Source organism: Triturus cristatus, chromosome 12, assembly GCF_964204655.1.
Source record: "Triturus cristatus chromosome 12, aTriCri1.1, whole genome shotgun sequence".
Classification (NCBI taxonomy): domain Eukaryota; kingdom Metazoa; phylum Chordata; class Amphibia; order Caudata; family Salamandridae; genus Triturus; species Triturus cristatus.
Window position 1 is genome coordinate 4,339,545 of NC_140595.1, and position 27,867 is coordinate 4,367,411.

Sequence of the window (27,867 nt, forward strand, 5' to 3'; positions counted from 1 at the left end):
GCCAAGCCGCGCGTGTACCCCAGGGGTGAAGCCAAGCCGCGCGTGTACCCCAGGGGTGAAGCCAAGCGTGTATCCCAGGGGTGAAGCCAAGCCGCGCATGTACCCTCGGTGTGAAGCCAAGCCGCGCGTATACCCCAGGGGTGAAGCCAAGCCGCGCGTGTATCCCAGGGGTGAAGCCAAGCCGCGCGTGTACCCTCGGTGTGAAGCCAAGCCGCGCGTGTACCCTCGATGTGAAGCCAAGTCGCGCGTGTACCCCAGGGGTGAAGCCAAGCCCCGCGTGTACCCCAGGGGTGAAGCCAAGCCGCGCGTGTATCCTCGGTGTGAAGGCACGCACAGCGTATCCCAGCTGTGAAGGAGAGCAGAGTGTGAGGCTGAGCACCTTCTCAACAGTAAAACAAGAGGATACTCTTCACTTCTTGCGCCTTCTTACAGACAAATATTTGGGGGCTAATACTGCTGTGTGAACGAAAGAGATATATAATGCCAAATGAACAAACTGGACTAAGGAGACTGTGGCACCGTCTGAACTAATAAACAGCTGTCTTTCTGCATGACAGAAAACAAATGACATCCATGGTGATGGAGGCACACCACACACGGTCACACCTTAAATGCTCACAGCAGGAACCCACCAGTTCAGAACAAAGACATACCTGCATTGGAGGGGAAAAGGACCAAAGCCCACCTTGTACTTACTGTTAAGTCTTGCTTCTCCTCACAGTCGAAGTGCTTCAGGGTTCGGAGGGACACGGACACCCTGCACAACAATGAAACAAACATGACCTGTCTTTGACGATAGCCTTGCATTATGATCACAGCTATGTCAGCCCTCGGACTGCCAGAGAAACCTACAGCAGAAACACACACAGCACCGACTCAACAACGCTTCACAACACTGCAGTCACCACAGACTGCAAGCTCTGAAGTCGACTACACTACGCCAGCAGTGCTCTGATGTATTAATGTGCGCTGCAATGTCATGACCGCGATGGTGCTTGGTATAAGCTGCATAGATGGGAGCCATATACCAGCTGCAGCAACGCATGCTACAATAAGGTGTTTGAATGGCAGGCTGCAATTTAACTACAGAACTTGCTGCCTCTGGTGAATGCCAGCTGTTGAGTGCCATTAGGCAGGAGGGTGCCTCTGCCACCCAAAAACCCTGAACAGTCATTTCAGACATGCATTGAGTGGCGACTACGAGGTACCCATCAGTCTCCCAGTTCCACCTTGCACCTTAAACCTTTGCACGGGCAAATCTTTGGGCAGTCAGTGATGGTGTCCGGGAGGGATCGCACTCTGTGCGGGTAAACTTGGGGCAGACAATGTTGATGTTGGAGGGGGCGGTATCTCTGTCTAGACGTTAATTCTTAGGATGTCGGAGCTTCAGCTTGCAAAGTCATCCTTAGGGGTATCAGAGCAGGCGTAGGATTTTTTTTTTTTACTGCCGTCTCTCCTCCCCCACAACCAACATTTTGTCTGGAATCTGATGCAAATATGATTGAAAGTGTGATCGGTTCCTGCTAACCAGGTCCCCAGCATCAGTGTGCTTGCCCTAAACTCTACCTTTTGTTCCACAATCGGCACCACTTTGGGCTCCATGCAAGTCCCTAGTAAATGGTACCCCTGCTACCTAGTGCACTGGGTCTAGAGAGGGTCCCTAAGGGAAGCAGCATGAATTGTGCCGCCCTAAGGGACCCCTCAGCAAGCTCATGCATATCGCCTCTGCAGCCTGCGTGTCTTGATGCACAGAAAAGCGAAGAGGCGACATGGTACACACCTGTGCACCATACCTGCAAGACACTGCATGAGGTTTAGGCAAGTCCCCCCTACAGCAGGCCTACCAGCCCTAAGGCAGGGAGCACTATACCCATGTGTGGGCGTATCTGCGTGAGAGGATCGGTCTCTGTGAAATCCAAGTTCACCCTTAGATACCACAAGTGCACAGGGAAGCCATACGGAGTACCTGAGCTGGACACTCGTGATTACAAGTTCCCCAGCTTCATGGTGGCTTCACTGTGACCCCAGGTATGTGGTATCATTCATTTCGTCTTACTAAATCCACACTGATGCCAGTGATGGATTTATCAACAAATGCACCCAGGGGGCACATTAGAGGTGCCCCCTGAAAATCTACCAATCCCTAGTGTGTTCACTGACTGGTCTCGATCAGCCTGCCACCCTAGACAAGCTTCTGACCCCCTGAGGTGAGAGCCTACGCTCTTGGAGGGCAGGAATAAATCGTGCTCTTGGCGGAGGTGTTCACACCTCTTCCAAACAGGATCTGCATTCCAGGGAGGGGAGCTTCAAATCCCATGCCACCAAAGTTATGAGACCCAGGCTTCTCCTGATAGTGGAAATGCCACCCCAACCCCACTTTTTAGCAGCAAGACAGGTGGGAACATTAGTAAGATTAGGAGGTGTGCCCACATCAAGCCTAGGGTGGACTAGCTGATGTGTTATGTTATACCGGTTTGTATAGCGCACAGCTACTCAGCAGAGTGTCCCAACGCTCAGACTAAAGGCAACAGACCTAAATACCTAGACTGACTGCATAAAAAGCTATGCCTTCAGTTTATTCTTGAAAACAGTGAGCTTGCTGACCAGACGGAGATTTTTCAGGCGTTTGTTCCAGGTGAGCACCTTAGATAGAAAAAGGATCTACCACCCACTCTTAGTCAGTTGATCCGGGCCACACTTGGCTGGTGAGCAGAGGAAGATCACACAGTACGCGCTGGGGTGTAATCATTAATCCTTTCTCGGAGGTATACAGCACCAGAGTCGTGCAAGGCCTTATGCATTAAAACCGTGGCCTTAAAAAGTACTCTCTTTTTTATAGGAAGCCAGTGGAGGGCCCTCAAATGACAGATATGCAAGTTCTAGGTGGGAGTTTGAGAAGCAGTTTGGCCGCCGAATTCTGCACCACCTGGAGTCTATTCAGAAGGTACTCCGGGAGTCTGAGATAAAAGGCTGCCCACAGTCCAGCCTCATCGTGACCAGAGCCTGAATGACCTTTTTGCCTGAAAACTCAGAAAAAAGAGGGAAAGAAAATATGCGTGCAGAGAGTGCTGAAGCAAGAGCCACTTAAAGCTTGAATCTGTGGTTGGAAAGAGAGGGTGCGGTCAATTTAAATTACTAAGTTCTTCACAGAGTTATGAAGGGGGCCAGGTTGAAGCGCATCGTAAGGACAGCACGTTCTCAATAGATTATGGGGGACATCTCTGAAGACCACAATCTCGGTCCCGTACAGGTTGCATTTCAGTTGGTGCTGGGCCAACCACGGAAACAACCTGGCAAGACAATTAGAGACGAGGTCCCCGTCCTTTTCCCTTCCCTTCCCTTGCCACAGGAAAAGAGAAGCTGCGTATCATCAGCATAAGAAATTACTTTAGCACCCAGTGACTCTGCCAGTATGGCCAGGGGTGTGAGCTAAATGTTAGACTGGGTGGGGCTAAGGGCAGAACCCTGGGGAAAACCCAAAGTCAGGGTTCTGGCTTGTGAGGTATATGGGGGCAACCATACTTCTTGACTACTATTGCTCAAAAAATGAGGTCAGCCAGTTCAAGGCCGTATTTCTGATCACTATCACTTAAAGGCGCACAAGAAGTTTGGAGTGCGGCAGTGTTGAAGGATGCAGTTGGGTCCAACAGGATCAGAATGGCCTTGTAGAGTGCGCTCCTAACATGCTAGACAACTTCCAGAAGCACGGTCTCAGTGCTTACACCCCACTTTTCAGATTCCTACATCTTGTTTTGGACAGAATTAGCCTACTAGAGTCAGGGTTATGCCCGCTTCCCAGAGAAGTGGTTATATCAAGGGTGTAGACACTCAAAAGGTAGTCAGCCCCTTGGCTACTACCCGTCAATCCGTTTAAAGCCCCTAAATTGAGTATTTAGGTGGCACCCCTGAACACAAGAACTCAAATTCGACAGATCAAGAGAAGGAGGACCAAGAAGAGTCACTGCCTGGCAAGAACAACAGAAGAGCTGTGGACATTTGGCATGAGACCTGCCTGACACCCTCTCTCGACAATCGCGACAGAGTGACTTGTTCTGCGAGCTGGAGACCTGCCCCAGTCTTGGGTAGTCTACCAGCACTTCCACAAGCGGACTTTAGTCTTCCTTAGAGTAGAGGAGCTGCTCCACTGCAGTCTGCAGGGACCGCACAGCAGAGTTGGGTCCACAGGCTGGGAGCTCCCTGGCCCAGCACATGCCACAGACAACCAGGAGAAGGTACTCGTGCTCTGGAAGGCCAGATCTGTCGCCCCACCGAGTTTGAAGACACCAGCACCAACCCCCAGGGTACCGGATGCCCTGCACCAAACAGCACCAGCGGGAGTCCAATCTGGATTCCCACTGCACCAGGACTGAGAAGCCATCGAGGGATGTCAGCATCACTGAGACCTATGTCGTCAGCGGCCCAGCTGACCTGATTTTGCCCCTCCTAGCTGTTTATCCCTCAATGCATCCAGCCAAGCCGACCTAAACACCCTGCACTCGAGCCGCCGAGCCTGGGTACTGAAGAATCAGCTGTGTGCCCTCGCCCCAAGACCCCCTGCGACCCGAGCCCCCATTTGGAAGCTCTCCGAGTTGTTCCTAAGTGCCCCAGTGCAGCTTGTTTTCAGTCCCCCTACCTCCCCTTAACCGTAGCGTGCCTGGGAGACAACCGCACCAGCATCCCGATTCCCGCAAAATCTGGGCAGCTCCTGGGGAACTGCTGGTAGTACTTTGGACCATGGCCACCTATGAACCTAAACCCCAAAGGTGAACCCCTAAAACCCAACTGTGCGTACAGTAAGCATATACGATTTTCCTTCCATAGGATTACACTGTGCATAAAAATGCACAACTTTGAACTATGTTGCGATTTTAAATCTAATGAACTAAAAACAGTACTTAACCTTGAGCGAAGTTCTTGGTTTCATAAAATTATACTAAAAAAAAAAAAAAAAGGTTTCTTTTTCTAATTTGGCCTTGGACTGTTTCTCTTGAGTGTGTGTGTCTCATTTATTCCATCTGTGAGTACAACAAATGCTTTGCACTACCCTCTAATAAGCTGGACTGCTCCCCCACACTACCACAGAAGAGAGCGGTGGTATTATCTACTTTAGCCTCTGTAAGCCAATTGGGGACCCACTGCCTCTATGGAGGTCTTCAGGGGCAGTAAGTGCACTAGTGTAAGGGTTAAGAGATATTGCTGGTCTATGGTTAAAAGTGGGGACGCCAGGATGACTTTAAGAGTAGAACTATGAGCATCAAGTGACCATATCAATTTTTACCCTTTCTTTGCTTTCTTGGTGGGATCTGCCAGAGATTCTTCAACAAACAGTACGCTCGCCTTCTTGTCCTTCCGCCGGACATAATTCACCTGATAGAAAGAAAAGAACAAACCACTCAATAACCAAATGGGGCAGTGAAAGTGGAGCACTTAGAAGAAGGTGCGGAAACAGGTTAGGAACAAGCATTTGCAATCCAATAGGTCTCGCATTATTAAAGTTTGAATAATGCAAGACCTATTGCATTGCAAATGCTTGTTGTTATATGGATTGATTGGTTATGAGCACAACTGATTCCAAAATTGTATAAGAAATAACCACTGCTATTTCAAACGCTTCCCTGTGGAAGATGGAGGGCAGAAGCACCTTTATAAACACACCTTTAAGGTGGTGTACATACAGTGGGTGGCTGTGTGGTTTGTTAGAGTGAACAAAATGGTGTCCTGCCTACAAAGCACAACCTATGAAGGGAAGGGTCGTGGGGTGGGGTGGGTCTAGTGGCTGATAGGCCCTCGTTGCTACAAGATCTGTATCATACGTACAGGTGCTCACATGCTAAGCTTGCAATAGGATCAATTACTATGGAACCTGTCTGCTTATAAGCATGCTGTGCATTTGATCCGCACCCATAGTCGGCAAATATTACATTTCACACTTATGCAGCTGTTTTCAGGTGGATGACACTGCAATTGGTAAAATAAAATAGTTATCACAGATATCTGGCTCTATTCTGGAGAAATGCAGAGTCGGAAGAAAATAAAATTGGAAATTCTGAGGTGCTGGATATAAAGTAAATAACAGTGTGTGTTTGTTTTTATTTACGTTCGATATTCATCAATAATATTATAGCATCGACAGTTATTAATTTCTAAATCTGATACATTCAGGTGACTACAACACCACCGTCACAATGGCGTCTAGAACTACACACCCGAACAAGATCTGAAATAGATCTGTAATTATTAATGGAAGGTGAAAATAACAAAACAATTGTCAGTCGAAATCCTTAGAATGCAAATTAAATTGTGTTAATTATGCACGTTTCACTCTTAGGGCTGCAAGGGTTAGTAGTGCGACATAATCCATTTGCAGCTGGGTTATGCAAATCGTTTATATTATTGGCTTGAAATTCTGAGATGAGAGCCTGGCATAGAGTTACGCAGTGATGGCGTGGAGGTTCAGCATGGGGTGTTGGGTGTGTAAGTCTGCCTCCAGTAAAGGTGTTCAGAATGAGAAACCAATATCGACTTTTTTGTATGGGCCTTTAGCTGCAGGACGTTAAGTGAGGTATGCTGGTAGAAAGTCCTGCTGACAGTTATACACCCCCCAGCGGCTGCCATATGGTCAGGATCACTAAATTATGTAATACTACAGCAGATGTGTTTTCCCCATAATTATAGATTTACCGCTTTTGCCGCATAATCCAGCAAACTGCATATTCTGCAGATTTTAGCAAAAAAATGTGTTTCTATTTCAAACAGATCAAACGTTACTAAAAACACAGCAATGATTGTTGCCACCCAGTGGCTGACTGGTTACCTCCCTTCCTCTCTCTCCAGTCCTACTACCATACATACTGTGCACACATTCTCAACTCTCCTCCTCTCTTCAGTCCTACTTCCATACATACTGTTCACACACCTCACATTTCTCTCCTCAATCCTACTTCCATACATACAGTGCACATTCTCACCTCTCCCTCTGGTCTCTGCAGTCCTGCTTCCATACATACTGTGCACACATTGCTACCTCTCCCGCTCTCTACAGACCTGCTTCCATACATTCTGTGCACACATTCTCACCTCCTCTGTCTGCAGTCATACTTCCATACATACTGTGCACACATTCTTGCCAGTTATTTGCACACATAATGAGCACACCTGCCCCCATTCCGTCCTACTTTCTTTCATCACATATACTGGGAACACATTCTTGCCTCTATCCCCGGTGCTCTAGTTTTCGGCTCCTTGAATATCTGCCACGTGTAGTCCTGGGAGGGGGGCTGTGCATCCACGTCAGCTCGAAGCCCCAGGGGTGGAACCACAGGCAGGCGTGAGGCGGGCAGGTTCATGTGTGGGGCTGCAGTCCAGGGGGAATGGGCAGAGGTTGAAAGCCTTGCAAGTGGAAGCAGTATAAGTGCACAGCGCTTCGAGGCGCACAGATGGGGACAGCATGTGCGGTAACGGCACAGCGGACAAGTATGGGCAAGCCACATACCTCAGACTGACAGGAGAGTGAGGGGGAGGGCATCAACCAGATTCGGAGACAGTCAAATACCCAAGGGAAAGTAAAGAGTAACAACTGCTCTGCTTCCGTTTATACACGACAAACGGCACCGTGAAGACCAGTTTCATGGCGCTCGACAAATGATGTTATTACTGTAGTTTGTTAAAGCGCAGGTGCACCCTGCAGTGGTGGGACAGCGCTGCACACGGTGGGCCCGTTGCACCGGATATCTGAAGCGTCAGTTTCATCAAGGGAAACATATGACAATAGTATACATAGCTAGGGAGTGAAGTGCACAAGAGACAGTACTCACTCCCAGGGACATTCGCTCTATAATAAATAAGGCATGACGTACTAGGGGTTTTACAGGCAAGAAACGCAAACATATAAACGTTTAAGTTATTTATATACGAGTACGTCCACCCGAGGGCATCTAGGCACTAGAAGTCCTAGAAGCATAACCAGTGAGATGCGCGCGCTGAAAATAAATTAAACAAGTGGCAGGGAAAGCGTTAGCTTTCACTTCCGCTTGAAAAAAAACAAAGAAGCCCGCGAGTGGTGCGCGCGCACCACGGCGAGCCATGGCCTATTGGTGTCTATTACGTGCACCAAGCACGTAATAGACACCAATAGGCCATGGGCGGAGCAATGCGCCCGCCTCTGGCCAATTGCGTGCAGCCTTTTAGAATAAGACGCACGCAAAGGCCAATGGGGGAACTGGAAAGGAAACGCACACGCGTGTGCGATTCCTAGGTCACCTCGGATTCCCCGTTTTTCACTTACAAAATGTCTTGCGCTGCGCGAGCACTGCTGCACAGTGCACCGCTAGGCACGGGACCTAAAAATGGCAACAATACTGGGAAGAAAGGATACTCGCAGCTCTGCCAACTAGTAGTTTGAGGAATTGATGGGAGTGAAAAGCTATGGCTCGGCCAGAGAAGTATGGCTGATCTTACTGCTCTAAGAAGGTAGTGTTTTCCGAATACTTGTACATGCGCCTTCTCAGCATCTAAGGAAGCATTAACTTGGATCAAAGCATACAGAAAAGTTTTTACCTTCATTGAAGAAGAAAGGAAACTGGGAAAGAACGGCTAGAGGGCGGATAAATATGTCTGGCCTTGCGCAGAAATAGATGTCCCAGAGCAGAGAGAGGTGGTGTAAACGCTGTACACAACAGAAGATCCTTTAATGTCTCAACACGCCTGGAACTGTGACAAGGGACTGCAATGAAGGGCTAAGGCAGGGGATATGGCGCTACACTGCAGCAAGAGATTCGGGTAAAGGACTGGAACGAGAGACTGAAATCTTGTAAAGAACAAGAAGTTATGGAAAAGACGCTCCATTAGGAAGGCCACACATGGAAATGCTCTTAAAATCAAACGTCCTTTTTAAAAAGCCAAAGTGAATTTGACAGGTCTCTTGAAATTCAAGAGTCCTCCAACCACAGAAAGAGACATTTGTCATCTAGTGGATTACATCAGGAGGAACCTGAGGCAGATGTTCTGCTCTCTGTCCCTGCAGACTATTGTAGATCATCTACTTGATCTCGTCCCTCAAGTATGGTTTCCTGTGAACCCCATTACCTCTATTTTATGAATTCTGCCCACTTCAAATCACCACCCAATCCGAGAGGGCCACACTGGTCGAGACTTTACTTGGATTACAATGTTCCATGTGATCAGGTTTGTTGTTGCTTGTATAGAGCACACATATGGAAAATGTGTCTAGTTCGTGTATACTTATTGTTTTTTCAGTAGAAAACATTTTGATCAGAAACGTTGTACAAACGGACACCTTTTCCAGTATCTAGGGTATTAGACAGATTTGTACATTTACATACAACAGTGTAGTTGAAAGTGGTGCCAACAATAGAGATACCTTTGTTTGCAATTAACATGGTCGCCTAAAATGTTACATTTGAAAAAAGTACATACATCCATTACTCAGGGAGTCAAGACTATATTTACACTGCATGTTGTATGGTTGTTTTCAGAGGGTTAAACTTTGTTACTTTCTAGGACTGGATTTTTTAAAAACTTCGCTAAAAAAAAAAAAAAAAAGGGGGGGGTGCATAAGAGTCAGGTGAAGCACGCAGCTGCATTACATTGGACTGCACACAACAGGCATTCAGTGTTGCTGTCTTTTGGGATTTTAGACCTCAAGACCGACAACTTAAGAAATAGTTGGGATTTCACGAATTCCCTGCCAAGTAATTATGAGAGCCCTTATGTCTGGTGAGAGTGTTGCAGAGCTTCAGATCTTATGCTGTGCTTCAGCCTTTAAAACTTTAGCTCACAGATCGCCACCACACTGGCAGAAAGAATGATCCCCACTGGTATGTGAGGTTTGGTACACTCCAGCATCTATCCTGCGACATTTGTGTAAAACGTGTTTCTGCCTGTAATAAAGGACGTACTATACTACATTCCGGTCAGAGGGGAGTCGGGAGGCTAATTTATGAAGCAACAACACAACAAGATTCAAAACAATTGATACAAAAAAATAATGTTTTTGTTTGAAGCATGTATAGTTACAGAACACATGGTGTGCGGTCAGGAACGCCGTTCAACTTTCCCTAATGCTACTTTTCATTTTTGTTGAATTCCTTAACATTGTGTTGACCTGCCCTTTTCGATTGCCAAAAATGTTGGCAACTCAGTAGTCTTTGGCAAGAAACGTGGATGCGCTTGCAAGACTACACTATCTTTGTCTACACGAGTACTTCAAGTGATAACGCCAACTAAACAAGGAAGTAATGGATACAAACAAAACTACTTTCACCGTGTTTGCAAGATATGAGATTGTTGACATTTCAATTGTGGACCTCTTAATTCATCAAAGCAGTATTGCATGTGACAGCAACATTAATCAGTCAAAAAGAAATTCCACCACATTGCGCCAATTCTACGCGACCTTCATGGGCTTTCACTGAAAACCAGTATAAAATTCAAAATGTTCTGCCTAAATCACGAACGCTATCAACCAAAAATACCCAACTACCAGGCCAGCTTCTACAAACTCTTGAGGATGCAGAGACTCCAGAAGCAATGACACAATACTGCTTCACCAGAGCAGCAACAAGCCGGTGAGCTCCACCAGCCCAACGAGACCACCGCAGCACTGGCACCTTCAAAAGGGGCTTACACACTTCCCTACTCAAAAGACACCTAGAATAAGATCCATCTAGAACTGCGCATGTGTACCCACTGCTGAATCAGCCTTCCCATGCTCTCTAACCTCTCTTAACCAACCCGCCGTACTTTTTATCTCCAATATAATATGCTTGTCAGCATGAGCCTAAGACTCCGCACTGCGGAATTGCTATTATTCAAATATTCCTTGAACGGTTAAAGAAAATAGTAAAGCTTGCTAACGTTGCCAAGTGCAGTTAAGCTCTGTAACAATGATAACAAATAGATTAATTGTGTTATGAAAACACTTCTACCCCCAGGAGGGTGGCTGTAAAGTTCTCGGGCAATAATCCTCTCTAACCCAGCTAGAGGTCATTCAAGGGCTTTAATTGGGAGTACTGAGAGCCCGTTTTGGAAATCTCCAAATGCTGCTGGATGCAACATCACTGATGTTAACGCTCACCCAGGTATGGGTAATGTACAAAGATAGCTAATATTATCCCCTTCTGAACAAGGCCATTTTATGGTTGTAAAAAGCCTGCGATTTACAACATCATTGGGTTCGTGACAGCAGAATGGCTTTTTGTTATGCACTAAACCTATGTTGAGATTTGTTCCGGAATCACTCTGTGGGTTTAGAAACAAATAAATTGCTATGTTAAGGGTCAAATTTAGGGCATCCCTTTCCAACAGAGCTTCAGTAAGTCTTGTATCAATCTTTTGCGACTGTTATCCTGTCAAAAACGTATTGACTCCTGGTTCGAGTCTGAAAAGGGAGGTAAGGGGGAGGGGGGCTGATAACGCCAACTTTCAAACAAACTTTAAAAAAATTATACATTTTTCTCTTTAAGATTCAGTCCCTTTCATTAAAGTAAATGGGCTGCATTAAAAAAAGTGTATTTATTAAAATACGATCACTGGCAGGAGATCTGGTGGCCCCAGCAGGCAAGCATTCTGTGATGGCATACATTCGGAGAGTAACAATTTGCGACTTGCTCATGAATATTGATGAGGTAAGTCGGATTGCGACCCACTATAGAATGGGAATTTTGTGAAAAGGCCTATTAGTACATACGCCAGCTCACAAAGTTCTTTTCCATTTGCAAAAAAGTCTATGCGCACTTGTGAACGGACATTTTGTACATCAGACCCCTCGTCTCTCTGAACACTCATGCATCCCTGAGGTAGCCCGGCTTGTGGTTTGGAATATCTGACCTTCATGCTCACCCAACAAGCCTGGAAGAAACTGGAGTTTGCAATATGGCTGAAATGACACCGACAGAATCTGAGAGTACCAGGTTAGTCTTGCTCACATGGAAGCCAAAATAATTGTCATAGGTGCATCTTCTGGAACACAAACCAAATACCAGAGAGAGGAGGAAGAGGTTACACGTATATCTCACACCAAGCCATCACTGAAATATAGTAGGGGTACTTGGAGTTATAATGAGAGCAATCACTGATTGCTGCTGCTCAACTGATCTTCAAAAACGACAACTTCGACAAAGACAACCAACACACTGAACCCTCACCAACCACCCCCGACACCCGGAAGCCAGCGATCGACAACTGGACAGCCCTCACCACCGAAGACACACTGAAGACGATGAAGTCAATCCACTCCGGGGCCCCCACGGACCCCTGCCCCCACCACATTTTCAACAGAGCCGCCGACACCATCGCACCCATGCTCTGCCACACCATCAACCGCTACCTGGCAACCGCCACGTTACCAGACGACTGGAAACACACCAAGGTTAACCCCTTCCTGAAGAAACCCTCGGCGTACCCCACCAACCTCAAAAACAACAGACCCATCTCCCTGCTCCCGTTCCCAGCGAAAGTCATCGAGAAAGCCATCAACAGCCAACTCGCCACATTCATCGAAGAGCACAACATCCTCGACTCCTCCCAATCCAGCTTCAGAAAAAACCACAGTACGTAAACCGCCCTCCTCGCCGCAACAGACTACATCCGCACTCTACTGGACAAAGGAGAAACAGTAGCCCTCATCCTCCTCGACCTCTCTGCGGCATTCAACACAGTCTCTCACCGCACCCTAATACGCAGACTCCACGATGCAGGGATCCAAGACAAGGCCCTCCACTGGATCCGCTCCTTCCTCTCCGGCAGAACACAGCGGGTCAGACTCCCCCCCCCCCCCCCCCTTCCTCTCAGACCCTACACCTACCACCTGCGGAGTCCCCCAGGGGTCCTCACTCAGCCCTACGCTCTTCAACATCTACATGGCTCTGCTCGCCCCCATCGTCAGAACCTACGGACTCAACATTGTGTCATACGCAGACGACACCCAACTCATCCTCTCCCTATCCAACGAACCCAACACCGCCAGACACAATTTTTGAGAAGGCATGGAAGCAGTCACCACATGGATGAAAAACAGCTGCCTACAACTAAACACCAACAAAACAGAAGTACTCATCATGGGCCCAAACCCCGATGCATGGAACGATATCTGGTGACCCTCCATCCTCTGAAGCCCGCCCACCCCCACGGACCACGCACGCAACCTGGGAATCATCCTGAATCAGAGCTCAAAATGGACCGCCAGATCAACTCAAGTCTCGTGCTCCTGCTTCCACACCCTCCACCTCCTACGCAAGACCTTCAATGGGTCCCCCTCGAACACAGAAAGACCGTCAGTCACACCCTGGTCACCAGCAGACTCGACTACGACAACGTACTCTACGCCGGAATAAACAAAAACCTCACCCGCAAGCTACAGAACATCCAGAACGCCGCCCCAAGACTTGTCCTTGACCTGCCAAGACACTGCCACATCTCCCAGCACCTGCGCTCACTCCACTGGCTCCCCATCGAAGCTAGAGTCACCTTCAAGATGCTCACCCACGCCCACAAGGCACTCCATGACACCGGACCAGCATACCTGAAGGGCTGACTCAAATTCCACGCACCCCAGAGGACCCTACGATCTGCCCAGCTCTCCTACGCTGTGGTCCCCCGCACCAGAAAGACCAGATCGGGAGGCCGCTCCTTCTCCTTCCACGCGGCCAGAGCCTGGAACGACCTTCTGCTCCACCTCAGACAGACGACATCGCTCCCCATCTTCGCAAGAAACCTCAACATTTGGCTCTTCGATAGACCCCCTCCTTGATGGACTGGAACCTGCGACCCCCACCCCCCCCAGCGCCTTGAGACCCTTACGGGTGAGTAGTCACACTTAAACTCCTGATTGATTAGAATTTAGCAGAGCAAAAACCTGGTCATGACCGCACACCATACCTTTCCAGACACTATGATCTAGGTGTCCAATTATAATTTGAGACATCAGTTTGTCTGTATTGTGTAAACGTTGTGGGTACGGTAGGCCTCATTTTCGCAGAATGTCTTTGACAAATTTTGCTTTATGAATCGTCATCCAAGCGTGTGAATCTATGAAAGATCCAATGCTGTTCTGCATCGTTAGTATCTCTCATCCTTGTTCATGATGCTATTACGAGCAGTGCAAACCTGGCAGTTGGCACTTCTGAGGAGGGTTTGAGCCTTGAGCGCCCCCCTAACACCACCAAAATGTCTGGACTTTGGGTCACAGAGTGAGGTGGATGGGTTTATTATACCTCAAAACCTGGCTCTTCGACAGACTACCCCCCCCCCCCCCCCCTGATGGACTGGGGTCTGCTAACCCACCTCCACCCCCCAGTGCCTTGAGACCCTTACGGGTGAGTAGTCGCGCTTAAACACCAGACTGATTGATTGTTTCCATTCCCACTAAATGTTCCGCACCGAGGTGTATAGGACAGTTTTGGGCCAATAAACCTATGTGCTATCTTTGGCAACTGAAACGGGTGCCTCTGGTTCTAACTGCGATACGGTGTAATATCAATCAGTACAACCTTGTTGCCTACCTCTGTCTGGACCCTTGAGAGCTACAAACAATGCTTCCAACTCAAAGGTATTGACAGGGTTCTTCGGTAGTGTATGTTGAACTGCTCTGACTCCATGGACTCCAGAGCCTCCCAAGCGGTCTTTGAGGCATCCGCTGTCACAATAACCTACGTCTAGGGGTCTACACATTTTCTGCCCAATAAGACTTTCCCTTTTCCAACAACTGTGGTGCCAGATGCTGGATGACAACACTAGACCTTTCCCGTAGCTGTGAAGCACTGGCTCAGTAAACGTTCCTGCTATGGAGGAGGCGGAGAAGTGAACCAATGCAATGCACAATACCATCATCCCATGCAAGTTGATGAAGTGCCTCACTGTCGGAGGCGGTGATGTCCGGTAAAAGGGAACAACAGTATGGACGTGAGATAGTATTTTGCCGTAATAACACTGAGGGATGAACTAAAAAAGTCTGATGTGACTATAGATTAGATTTTTTTTACATTGATTGAATAACCTAGATTGTGTAGCAAAGTCAGTTTCCTGAGAGTGTGATTGACATCGTCGAATTATCTTCCTTTCCTCTTGATGGGCATCCCATTTTTAGATGGATTGTCTTTAGGTATCCATTCACAAGTCACAAGTCGAGAAACAATCTAGGAGAGCCATCTTACTCTGGGGCCACCAAGTGTGGATAGATTCTCTTGGAGGAACAGTGGAGTCTGCTTGTTTAAGGTCTTTAACCCCTTGTGTGCCACGCCCTTTCCCCGCCCTGTGCCGGGCGTTGCATTAGCGGGCGGGGTTCATGACGAGCTGGACTCGTCATGGGCACAGCGCAACCGCGGCCCATGACGAGTCCAGCTCGTCATGGGCACAGAAGGGGTTAAAGATCAGACAAAGAATCGTAAGACCTTTGAGCTTTGCTCAGAAGTCCGCAAAGAGACCGGCACTACTTCATCCTCTTGACATTTAGAATCACATTGGCTGCCGCACAGCAGCAGAGGCCAACACACTTTCACACTTGCACAGTAACATTGCGACTCGGACGCCACATCCAGTGATTAAGTCAGACTCACCACACCAGGCCAGTAAGGGTACTTGTAGTATTTGCACCAGACCAACATCCCCGTCTCTATGGAACATGGCTCTGGAAAAAGAAGAATTGTTATGAGAAACAAATACAGCAGGAGAACACAGATCTGCTGAGGGCCAGAGCCCGAGGGTCCGCAAAACACCCTAGGAGAGCCAGAGCGGAGCAGTCACATGTGAAAAGTAAGAAGGGAAGTTGTCCACCAGAGTTGGTGGGGGCCAACCAAGCCCCAAATCAGAGGGTGCTTGCTAAATGCCATGTTGGAGGGGGAGGCTATGCACACCTAGAATATAAACCTATAATACAAAATGCAGGGTAAAGGGCCAAAACAGGGACAAACTAGGACAGGAAAGCAGGTGGAAGTGAACATTAGGGGGTGGCTACCAATCCCCAAAGTAATTAATTGGGCCCTAATGTGCCATAGGGTACAATCCAAGCAGGAAAGCGGACAGGTTTTACAAAGTATCAAAATGGCACACTCATGCCAAAAGGCACTATATGAGGTAGGTTTTTTGGAAAACATTAAAATAAGAAATGTCCACATAGCGCCAACGTAGAGGATGCCAGTGTAGAAGACTGATTGATATTGACTGGTGCCATAGAACACCCAGGCAGAGCACTGGCAGCAATAGGAAGCAAGTGAACTTCAAACTGAGACTAAACTGGGATTCCCCTCTGTGTAAAATCACATGTCAATGTAGGCCTCCTTAAAATGACTGAGCACTACACTAGGCTCGCACCTGTAAATGACTAAGGATTATACTAGGCTCTCACCTGCAAAAGACAATACTAGGCTCTCACCTGCAAAAGACAATACTAGGCCCTCACTGTAAACGACTAAGTACTATACTAGGCTCTCACTGTAAACGACTAAGGACCACACTAGGCTCTCACCTGTAAACGACTAAGGACTATACTAGGCTCTCACCTGTAAACGACTAAGGACTATACTAGGCTCTCACCTGTAAACGACTAAGGACTATACTAGGCTCTCGCATGCAAAAGACTATACTAGGCTCTCGCCTGCAAACGACTATACTAGGCTCTCACCTGTAAACGACTAAGGACCACACGAGGCTCGCACCTGTAAACGACTAAGGACTATACTAGGCTCTCACCTGTAAACGACTATACTAGGCTCTCACCTGTAAACGACTACACTAGGCTCTCACCTGTAAACGACTACACTAGGCCCTCACCTGTAAACGACTATACTAGGCTCTCACCTGTAAACGACTATACTAGGCCCTCACCTGTAAACGACTACACTAGGCTCTCACCTGTAAACGACTATACTAGACCCTCACCTGTAAACGACTATACTAGGCCCTCACCTGTAAACGACTATACTAGGCTCTCACCTGTAAACGACTAAGGACTATACTAGGCTCTCACCTGTAAACGACTATACTAGGCTCTCACCTGTAAACGACTACACTAGGCTCTCACCTGTAAACGACTATACTAGGCCCTCACCTGTAAACGACTATACTAGGCTCTCACCTGTAAACGACTATACTAGGCCCTCACCTGTAAACGACTACACTAGGCTCTCACCTGTAAACGACTATACTAGACCCTCACCTGTAAACGACTATACTAGGCCCTCACCTGTAAACGACTATACTAGGCTCTCATCTGTAAACAACTAAGGACCACACTAGGCTCTCACCTGCAAAAGACTATACTAGGCTCTCACCTGCAAAAGACTATACTAGGCTCTCACCTGCAAAAGACAATACTAGGCTCTCACCTGCAAAAGACAATACTAGGCTCTCACCTGCAAAAGACAATACTAGGCTCTCACCTGCAAAAGACTATACTAGGCTCTCACCTGTAAACGACTATACTAGGCTCTCACCTGTAAACGACTATACTAGGCTCTCACCTGTAAACGACTATACTAGGCTCTCACCTGTAAACGACTAAGGACCACACTAGGCTCACACCTGTAAACGATTAAGGACCACACTAGGCTCTCATCTATACTAGGCTCTCGCCTGTAAACGACTATACTAGGCTCTCGCCTGCAAACGACTCTATACTAGGCTCTCGCCTGCAAACGACTCTATACTAGGCTCTCGCCTGCAAACGACTCTATACTAGGCTCTCGCCTGCAAACGACTCTATACTAGGCTCTCGCCTGCAAACGACTCTATACTAGGCTCTCGCCTGCAAACGACTCTATACTAGGCACTCGCCTGCAAACATCTCTATACTAAGCTCTCGCCTGCAAACGACTCTATACTAAGCTCTCGCCTGCAAACGACTCTATACTAGGCTCTCGCCTGCAAACGACTCTATACTAGGCTCTCGCCTGCAAACGACTCTATACTAGGCTCTCGCCTGCAAACGACTCTATACTAGGCTCTCGCCTGCAAACAAGACTATACTAGGCTCTCGCCTGCAAACGACTCTATACTAGGCTCTCGCCTGCAAACGACTCTATACTAGGCTCTCGCCTGCAAACGACTCTATACTAGGCTCTCGCCTGCAAACGACTCTATACTAGGCTCTCGCCTGCAAACGACTCTATACTAGGCTCTCGCCTGCAAACGACTCTATACTAGGCTCTCGCCTGCAAACGACTCTATACTAGGCTCTCGCCTGCAAACGACTCTATACTAGGCTCTCGCCTGCAAACGACTCTATACTAGGCTCTCGCCTGCAAACGACTCTATACTAGGCTCTCGCCTGCAAACGACTCTATACTAGGCTCTCGCCTGCAAACGACTCTATACTAGGCTCTCGCCTGCAAACGACTCTATACTAGGCTCTCGCCTGCAAACGACTCTATACTAGGCTCTCGCCTGCAAACGACTCTATACTAGGCTCTCGCCTGCAAACGACTCTATTCTAGGCTCTCGCCAGCAAACGACTCTATACTAGGCGCTCGCCTGCAAACGACTCTATACTAGGCTCTCGCCTGCAAACTACTATACTAGGCTCTCACCTATAAGCAGCTATACTAGGCTCTCGCCTGTAAACGACTAAGGACTATACAGGACTACACTAGGCTCTCATCTATACTAGGCTCTCACTTGTAAATGACTAAGGACTATACTAGGCTCTCGCCTGCAAAAGACTATACTAGGCGGCTCTCGCCTGCAAACGACTATACTAGGCTCTCACCTGCAAACGACTATACTAGGCTCTCACCTGCAAACGACTAAGGACCACATTAGGCTCGCACCTGTAAACGATTAAGGACCACACTAGGCTCGCATCTATACTAGGCTCTCACCTGTAAACGAATAAGGACTATACTAGGCTCTCATCTGCAAACGACTATACTAGGCTCTCGCCTGTAAACGACTATACTAGGCTCTCGCCTGTAAATGACTCTATACTAGGCTCTCGTCTGCAAACTACTATACTAGGCTCTCGCCTATAAACAACTATACTAGGCTCTCACCTATAAACAACTATACTAGGCTCTCACCTATATACAACTATACTAGGCTCTCACCTATATACAACTATACTAGGCTCTCGCCTGTAAACGACTAAGGACTATACAGGACTATACTAGGCTCTCATCTATACTAGGCTCCTCACCTGTAAATGACTAAGGACTCTACTAGGCTCTCGCCTGCAAACGACTATACTAGGCTCTCACCGGTAAACGACTATACTAGGCTCTCACCGGTAAACGACTATACTAGGTTCTCACCTGTAAACGACTAAGGACTATACTAGGCTCTCGCCTGCAAAAGACTATACTAGGCGGCTCTCGCCTGCAAACGACTATACTAGGCGGCTCTCGCCTGCAAACGACTATACTAGGCTCTCACCTGCAAACGACTAAGGACCACATTAGGCTCGCACCTGTAAACGATTAAGGACCACACTAGGCTCGCATCTATAGTAGGCTCTCACCTGTAAACGAATAAGGACTATACTAGGCTCTCACCTGCAAACGACTATACTAGGCTCTTGCCTGTAAACGACTATACTAGGCTCTCGCCTGTAAACGACTATACTAGGCTCTCGCCTGTAAACGACTATACTAGGCTCTCGCCTGTAAACGACTATACTAGGCTCTCGCCTGTAAACAACTCTATACTAGGCTCTCGTCTGCAAACTACTATACTAGGCTCTCGCCTATAAACAACTATACTAGGCTCTCACCTATAAACAACTATACTAGGCTCTCACCTATATACAACTATACTAGGCTCTCACCTATATACAACTATACTAGGCTCTCACCTATATACAACTATACTAGGCTCTCGCCTGTAAACGACTAAGGACTATACTAGGCTCTCATCTATACTAGGCTCCTCACCTGTAAATGACTAAGGACTCTACTAGGCTCTCGCCTGCAAATGACTATACTAGGCTCTCACCGGTAAACGACTATACTAGGTTCTCACCTGTAAACGACTAAGGACGACACTAGGCTCTCACCTGTAAACTACTAAGGACTATACTAGACTCATCTGTAAACGTCTATACTAGACTCTCACCTGCAAACGACTATACTAGGCTCTCACCTGCAAACGACTATACTAGGCTCTCACCTGTAAACGACTAAGGACCACACGAGGCTCGCACCTGTAAACGACTAAGAACTATACTAGGCTCTCACCTGTAAATGACTAAGGACTATACTAGGCTCTCACCTGTAAATGACTAAGGACTATACTAGGCTCTCGCCTGCAAAAGACTATACTAGGCGGCTCTCGCCTGCAAATGACTATACTAGGCTCTCACCTGCAAACGACAATACTAGGCTCTCACCTGTAAACGACTAAGGACCACACTAGGCTCGCACCTGTAAACGATTAAGGACCACACTAGGCTCGCATCTATACTAGGCTCTCACCTGTAAACGAATAAGGACTATACTAGGCTCTCACATGCAAAAGACTATACTAGGCTCTCACCTGTAAACGACTAAGGACCACACTAGGCTCGCACCTGTAAACGACTAAGGACTATACTAGGCTCTCACCTGTAAATGACTAAGGACTATACTAGGCTCTCACCTGTAAATGACTAAGGACTATACTAGGCTCTCACCTGTAAACGACTAAGGACCACACTAGGCTCTCACCCGTAAACGACTAAGGACTATAGGCTCTCACCCGTAAAGGACTAAGGACCACACTAGGCTCTCACCTGTAAACGACTAAGGACTATACTAGGCTCTCACCTGTAAACGACTATATTATGCTCTCACCTGTAAACGACTATACTAGGCTCTCACCTGTAAACGACTATACTAGGCTCTCACCTGTAAACGACTATACTAGGCTCTCACCTGTAGGCTCTCACCTGTAAACGACAAAGGACCACACTGGGCTCTCACCTGTAAATGACTAAGGACTAAAGTAGGCTCTCACCTGTAAACTAGATATTCACCTTCCTCAATTATGCCGATGTGCACTGGTTAATCCCCACTCCTTGGTCAGACATGCTACAGAAATAGCCATGTTTATAGATTCTCACCAGTTGGATATTCTGTTTATTAATGAAACTTGGGCCAACAGTTCGACTACACCAGATCTCTAATCCGCAGTTCCCCCTGATTTCACTATATTCAGACTTGATCAACCAATAAAAAGAGAAGAGGGACTGGGAATGATTTACAGGAACCAGATTAAAGCAAGAATTGCTGCCCCATCAAATGAGGACTGTGAGGCACTATCGTACTGGTCCGAAGTAACCAAAAACAAATCATTTAGAGGGTTACTCGTCTATCGCCGTCATGGCCAGAGAAGCAGATTTCTTAATTCTATTAGCATACTACTTAAAAGCTTGGTTTGTAACTCAATCAACGATCGACTTAAATTTTCATCTGGACTAAAGGGAAGCTAAAGACTCTAGAGACCCCTTGGAAACCATGAATAACTCCGGGCTCCAGACTCCCACTCATACAGCTGGTCATACTCTAGACGCCATATTTAACAACCATGATCTGGTTGCCAACCCAGAGACTTTTACTCTCCCCTTGTACGACCATTCTGCCATTATCTTTGAACTCAGACACCAAGGCAACCCCAAATACCAAGCTGCCAGACAGTCCAACTCTAAAGAGCTTGGAAAAATAAACTTAAGCCATCTTGAGGCCCAACTATCTGACGATTTACCCCCATCTTTACCTGACCCTGGAACATCTGCCCAGGACTATCTGACCTGTCTTAACAGTGCCCTCACAAAATTCACCCCCCTGGAAATCCATTAAATGCAAGAGATACAAGCCCTCCAAACCCTGGTATACAGAGGCACTCTAAACAGAAAAACAAAAATGTAGAAAACATGAGAGAAGATGGGGGCTAAATTATGAAACGCATGAAACAGAACTAAACAAATCTGCCCTAGCCAAATATAACATTATTTTGTTCAAGGAAAAAATGAAAATGCTACTTACCAGTATGCATCTGTTCTTGGCATGTAGATCTGCAGATCCACACTCTGTGCATAGATCGCCATCTGGTGTTGTGCCCGGATGTTTGCACTTTGTTATTGTCTTGGAAGAAGTCTCTGGAAGTCACGAGATAGGGGACTCCTCTTTTGGACAATAGTGCGCATGGGCATCGACTCCATCGTCAGATTGTTTTTTTCTCCAAGAAGTGAAATGATGGAGTTTTGTGAGAAACAGAAATAGATCATTTTGTGAAGACTCTGGGTGCCGTGGTGACTCCGAATGGGAGAACCTTGAACTGGTAATGTTGACTGTCCACGACAAACCGAAGATATTTCCTGTGATCAGGGTGAATGGGAATGTGGAAGTAGGCGTCCTTGAGATCTAAGGTGGCAAGGAAGTCGCCCTGTTTGAGTAGAGGGACGACCTGTTGAAGAGTGATGATATGGAAATGGTCTGATTGTATGTAGAGGTTTAATGGTCTGAGGTCCAAGATGGGTCCTTGGGGTTCCTTGGAATGAGAAAGTACAGCGAGTAAACCCCTGTGTTTTGGTAATGAAGGGGAACTTGTTCTATGGCATGTTTTTCTAGGAGGGAAAGCACCTCTTGTTTTAGAAGCGTTAAGTGCTCTGCTGACATTGGACGCTGTTTGGGTGGTATGTTTGGGGGAGTTGAAGTGAGCTCTAGGCAATAACCTGATTGGATGATTTGTCTCACCCACCTGCCCGTGATAATGTTGTTCCAGACAGGTAGGAACTATAGCAATCTTCCCCCCTGACCGGAGTAGAGTGGTCCGGGGGAGTGGAAAGAAGTAATTGTTTAGGGGTGGAGGCGGTGCGAGTATTGGTTGTTTTGCCTCTACCCTTGTTATTGCCCCTGTAGCCTCCTCTGTAATAGCCTCGGTTAGATGAGGTCTGGAAGGGACTCTTGCAGGAAGTGGAGGGGTTATCAGTGGTAAAACCTCTAGAGCCGCCCCTATAAGAGAGTTGCGACGAAAGGAACTCCCATTGATTTGGCAGTGTCAGTATCCTTCTTCATCTTCTCTAGAGATGAATCTACAGTGGGCCCAAATAAGTGTTCCTGGTCAAATGGTTGATTTTAAATGGTAGTTTGAACCTCAGGTTTGAAGCCCGAAATGCGTAGCCACGCATGTCTGCGTAAAAGGACCCTGGTATTAATAGCTCTGGATGCTGTGTCTGCAGCATCCAGAGCACAACGAATGGAGGTATTGGTAAGGAGCTTGCCTTCCTGGATGAGATCATTGGATCGCGTTTTATATTGATCTGGAAGGTGTTGTAGTAGGGTCTCAAGCTCGTCGAAGTGTGCCCTATCATACCTAGCCAGCAAAGCCTGTGTGTTGGCAATTCTCCATATGTTGGCTGCTTGGGACGCTGTTCTTTTACCAGATGCGTCCAGAAGTTTTGACTCCTTATCAGGAGGTGGAGCATCTCCTGTGGTTTGGGAGTTAGCCCTTTTCCTGGCGTTGGCGACCACTAAGGAATCCAAGGGTACCTGACCTTTAATATAAACAGGGTCTGCTGGGGGCAGATTTGTACTTCTTTTCTACCCTGGGGTTAATGACTCTGGCCCTTACAGGATCCTTAAACACTTCAGGTGCGGGTTTGATTATCCCTTTTAACATTGGGAGAATGGAAATGGACCTTTGGGATGGTGCAAAAGTGCCCATGAGGAAATCTTGCTCTACAGGGTCTGTGTGTAAGTTCACACCGTGGTATTCTGCTGCTCTGTGTATGAGCTGAGTGAACCCTATAGTATCTTCTCGAGTGGATGGACTAGATGGGTAGAGGTCATCCTGTGGTGTGTCGGGGACATCTGGTGTCAGATGTCCCCATAATCGTCCCATGGGTCTTTTGGGGTACCAGGAGGACTAGGTTCCCCTAAGGGTTGATCATCTCCTTCGTCCTCAGAGTCGTCGTCATCATCCTGAGGTGGAGGAGATGGTGAGGGCACTGGAGATGGGATAGGAGAGTGGTGTGGAGGAGGAGGTGGAGAAGGAATCCTTAAAGTAGAAGTTGTAATGTCTCTCTTCTTTAAAGGACGTGGAGCTGGTACAAGTTTGTCCATTTTCCTTTTCCTGGAAGGACTAAGTATAAGTTGACCTGTCTTGGGGTCTTTTTGAAGAGTTTTTTTGGGTTGGATCAGGTCAAAAAAGCTCCTCCTCTGGAGTATGTTGTTTCAGTGCCGATTTTTTCGGGTCCGATTGTTTGTGTGGCACAAGTTTCGGAGTCCTTTTATGCTCCTTAGGCCAGGAATCGGAAGTTTTCCTGGGTTCCGGTGGGGTCTTCGGCACAGGTTGTTTCTTTGGTTCCGAGGGTTTTTTGGACTCCAAAGGCTGAGCACCCGAGGTCTTTGGAACCGTGTGTTTACTTGGTTCCGACGATTTGTTCGGAGCCAAGACGTTAGCACCAGTGGATTTCGGTGCCGAAGGCGCCGATATGGAACCAGGCGTTGGTGCGGAGGAAGGCAGTGGCTTCTTCTTTGGTGCCGGGGATGGGGTTTCGGCACCAACGGCAGGCCGGCTTGATCCACAGTGGCCTGAAGGCTTATGTATCGACTTCTTTTCGAGCCCGAAGGTGGGGCATGAGAAGTTTTGTCCCGGTGTGCACCTAGGCCTGATGGTGTGACCGAAGCCTTTTTGGGAACGGGTTCGACGTCAGTATTTACGACCCACTGCCCCGGATCGATGTCTTCAACGTCAAAGTAGTCTGCTTCAGAGGCGCTAATGTTGCCCTCTTGGATCTGCTCCTGCTCCGGTACTTTGATGCCTTCCTGGAAGATGTCGTCCGGAGTCGATGTCGATGATCGAGCCATGGTTCTTTGAGCTCGACGATCCCGAATTGTCTTCTTGGAGAGGAAAGAGGCACAAGCTGGACAGTCTTTGGCCTCGTGCTCAGGTGAAAGTCAGAGGTTACACACCTCATGAAGATCGGCGTGTGGAAACTTGGATCCACATTTAGGACACTTTTTGAAAGGAGTCCTTGCCATGAGCCCAAGGCCTAATGGCGCCGGTAGGTCTGAAGGCCTGCGTCGACGACCGGATTCTAAGAATTCAAGTATGAAGAGATGTGCGCCGAATGGGAACGCGATCGAACCAATACCGAAGAATGGGTGAATGATTTCGTGTCGAAAAGTAGATCGGTAACGACACCGAACTGGAGCGCAATGAACACATCCGAACCCGATGGCGGAAAAAAAAACAATCTGACTATGGAGTTGATGCCCATGCGCACTATTGTCCAAAGGAGGAGTCACCTATCTTGTGACTTCCAAAGACTTCTTACAAGACAATAACAAAGTGCAAACATCCGGGCCCAACACCAGATGGCGATCTATGCACAGTGTGTGATCTGCAGCTCATATGCCTCGAACAAAATATTTTACAGCTCAAATTGAACAGTCTAGCAACTCACCTAGGGAACTCTTTAAAGAAGTTAACAAACTGATGAAAGTCTCAGCAGCTAAGGGACGCACCCGTAGTCAAACCTTTTGTGACGATCTGATCTCGTCTTTTATTTTAACAACAAGGTAGAGCTTATTTTCGATACTTTCAGTGCATCAGGCAATTTTTACCCCACCTCTCATCAATCCTCAGTAACTGCTACCACTCATGCGGACACTTTCAACTTTAACCTAGTTACCCCATCGCAAGTGGAACATCTTATCAGGACTACTAAATCAGGATCGCCAAGCGATCCATGTCAATTCTCAATGCTTAAACAAATTTATGAACCCACAGCAAAATTCTTGGTCAACATCTTCAATTCCATGTTCCAAACAGGAATTTTTCCTTCAGCATGGAAGGCAGCGATCATTCTTCCGCTTCTAAAAAACTCTAATCTCGACCAAGATACTTGTTCCATCAATCAACCTATTTCTAAGCTCCCTCTTCTGGCCAAACTTATTGAAAATATCATGAATTCCCATCTGTGAGAAGTTGGCCTGATGTATGATGTCACTAGTTCTAGTGTACACCTTACATCAGTCCAAATACCCTTATGGTGATTGGTTGTAAAGTCAACCTTATAGACCAGCTATCCTAGTGGTAGCATGGACAAGAGCAGTCTTAGGCTAAACTCTGAATGGCATGTGAAGCCAGCTGTGATACCATATATAATCCCTTGAATACCAAATGAAAGGACACCACAACAGATATATATATAAAATAAAGTGTATTTATTCTAGTCAAACCCTCAGCACTCTTTATGAGATTAGAGGTAAGTACAACACAGTCTTATTTAAGCATACATTAAGTCACACAGGTAAGTAATACAGTTAAGCCCTAGGGGCCACGCAAACCATATACTAAGTAAGTGGTATAAGGACCACTGTCACGGAAATAGAATAGGCCTAGGCCTAGGCAATCGCTGGGGCTACACTACACTAGCGTTAGTTAGGAAGTGGGAGGCCCACGGGATTCGTGTGCAGAGTGGAAACACTCACGCGTAATGCGTAAAAGTCATTAGCAATAGTACAGTTTAGAAAACGGTAGATTTAGGACACTTCCGGAGTAGCTAGGAAGTTGAGACTTGAAAACTAGACACTAGGATAGTCACTATCCTGATGAGCACCGGAGTACCCAAGTTACCTAGCCCACAGGCTGTGGGTGCATAGGGGTGAAGATGCGTTGGTTTTCGTCGTCGACTCCTATGGATGCCTGAAGAAAGATGCTGACAGGCAGTCAGTGAAGAGTGTCCGGTGGATCCCAAGGCTGGGATCAAGAAGAGAGGAGACCTGCAAGCAGAAGGGACAGAGTCAAGGTCACTAGCCAGTGACCACGTGGAACCAGGAAGGAACCAGGCGATGTCGTGAAGATTGCAGGTGAAGGTGAAGCTTGTCGCTGCAGCCAGGAGGACCAGGAAGCGTCGAGGACGACCAGGACCAGGAGGCGAGCTGTCCCACGAAGGCTCTTGCTGTCGGCGGCGGCGAAGTTGGACTAGGACTCACCAAGCCTTGGCAAGCGGAACCCACGAAGAACAAAGGACTTGCTTCTGGTGCAGACCAGGAAGGTCTGGGGTGCTTCTTCTTTGCAGAGAAGCGGGAGCCAGTCTGGAGGAGCCAAACCAGCGCAGAAGATTTCAGGGTGCGTCGTCACAAAGGCCACTAGCCAGCGGGCAAGCAACCGGACAGACGCGGCAAGCAGGAAAATGCTGAAGGGCCCCACGCAGGACTCGTGGAGTGTGGGGGGCTGATCTTCGGTGCAGATGGTGCTTGGGGTTGGGGCTTCTCAATCCCCGGTGCACAACTTCGAGGGTACCTCAGAAGCTGCGCTTTAAGTTACTAGCCACTTTTTCCAGGTAGCCGGTCCCACGTCGCTCGTCGCCTCCACGGATCTCAGCTTTGCTGTCGATGTGGATCAGGGTCGGAGAAGTCTGGAAGTCAAGGCTCTGGTCAGGCTCTGCAGTCGGTTCCTCGTAGAACGTGGGCAAAGCAAAGGGTAGTCTCTTGATGGTGCCTGTTTGCACAGGGTAGCCACTCCTTGGCTACAAGGGAGATTCTTCAGTCTTCTTCTTTCGTCGAATGTCGAAGGTCCAGAGTTTCTGTTCAGTTTTGCAGGTTCAGGATAATCTAAAGTCTTGAGGCCCAACTCCCACTCTTATACTAATCTGGGGGGCTGGGATACCTGCTAGGTCACGCCTTATGGGTGGGACCTGGGAGGGGGTGGTTACACCCACTTCCCTTTGTCCAGTTTCGCGCCAGAGCTGGGGCTGGAGTGCCCCAGCGCCGGTTTGAACTGGACTATGCAAGGAACACCTTGTGTGCCCCAGGCATGTCTCATTCCTTTCAGCCCACCCTGCCCCAATACACTAAAGGCTGTCTGGGGAGGTGCTAGCACCTCCCCAAGCAGGAAACCTATTGTCCAGGCCTCCCTGGCTGGGATCACTCCCAG

At 47.7% G+C, this 27,867-nt stretch overlaps 1 protein-coding gene across 1 annotated transcript in view; it reads right to left on the bottom strand.

Annotated features, from left to right (window-relative positions):
• PWWP3A (PWWP domain containing 3A, DNA repair factor) overlaps positions 1 to 27,867 on the bottom strand; it is a 66,514-nt gene that overhangs the window by 15,155 nt on the left and 23,492 nt on the right. Inside the window, exons 6-8 of the mRNA XM_085639306.1 lie at positions 15,573 to 15,643; positions 5,279 to 5,367; positions 697 to 757 (exon numbers count right to left, since the gene is read on the bottom strand). Coding sequence (XP_085495432.1) covers positions 697 to 757; positions 5,279 to 5,367; positions 15,573 to 15,643 — 221 coding nt within the window. The remainder of the gene's footprint in view (positions 1 to 696; positions 758 to 5,278; positions 5,368 to 15,572; positions 15,644 to 27,867) is intronic.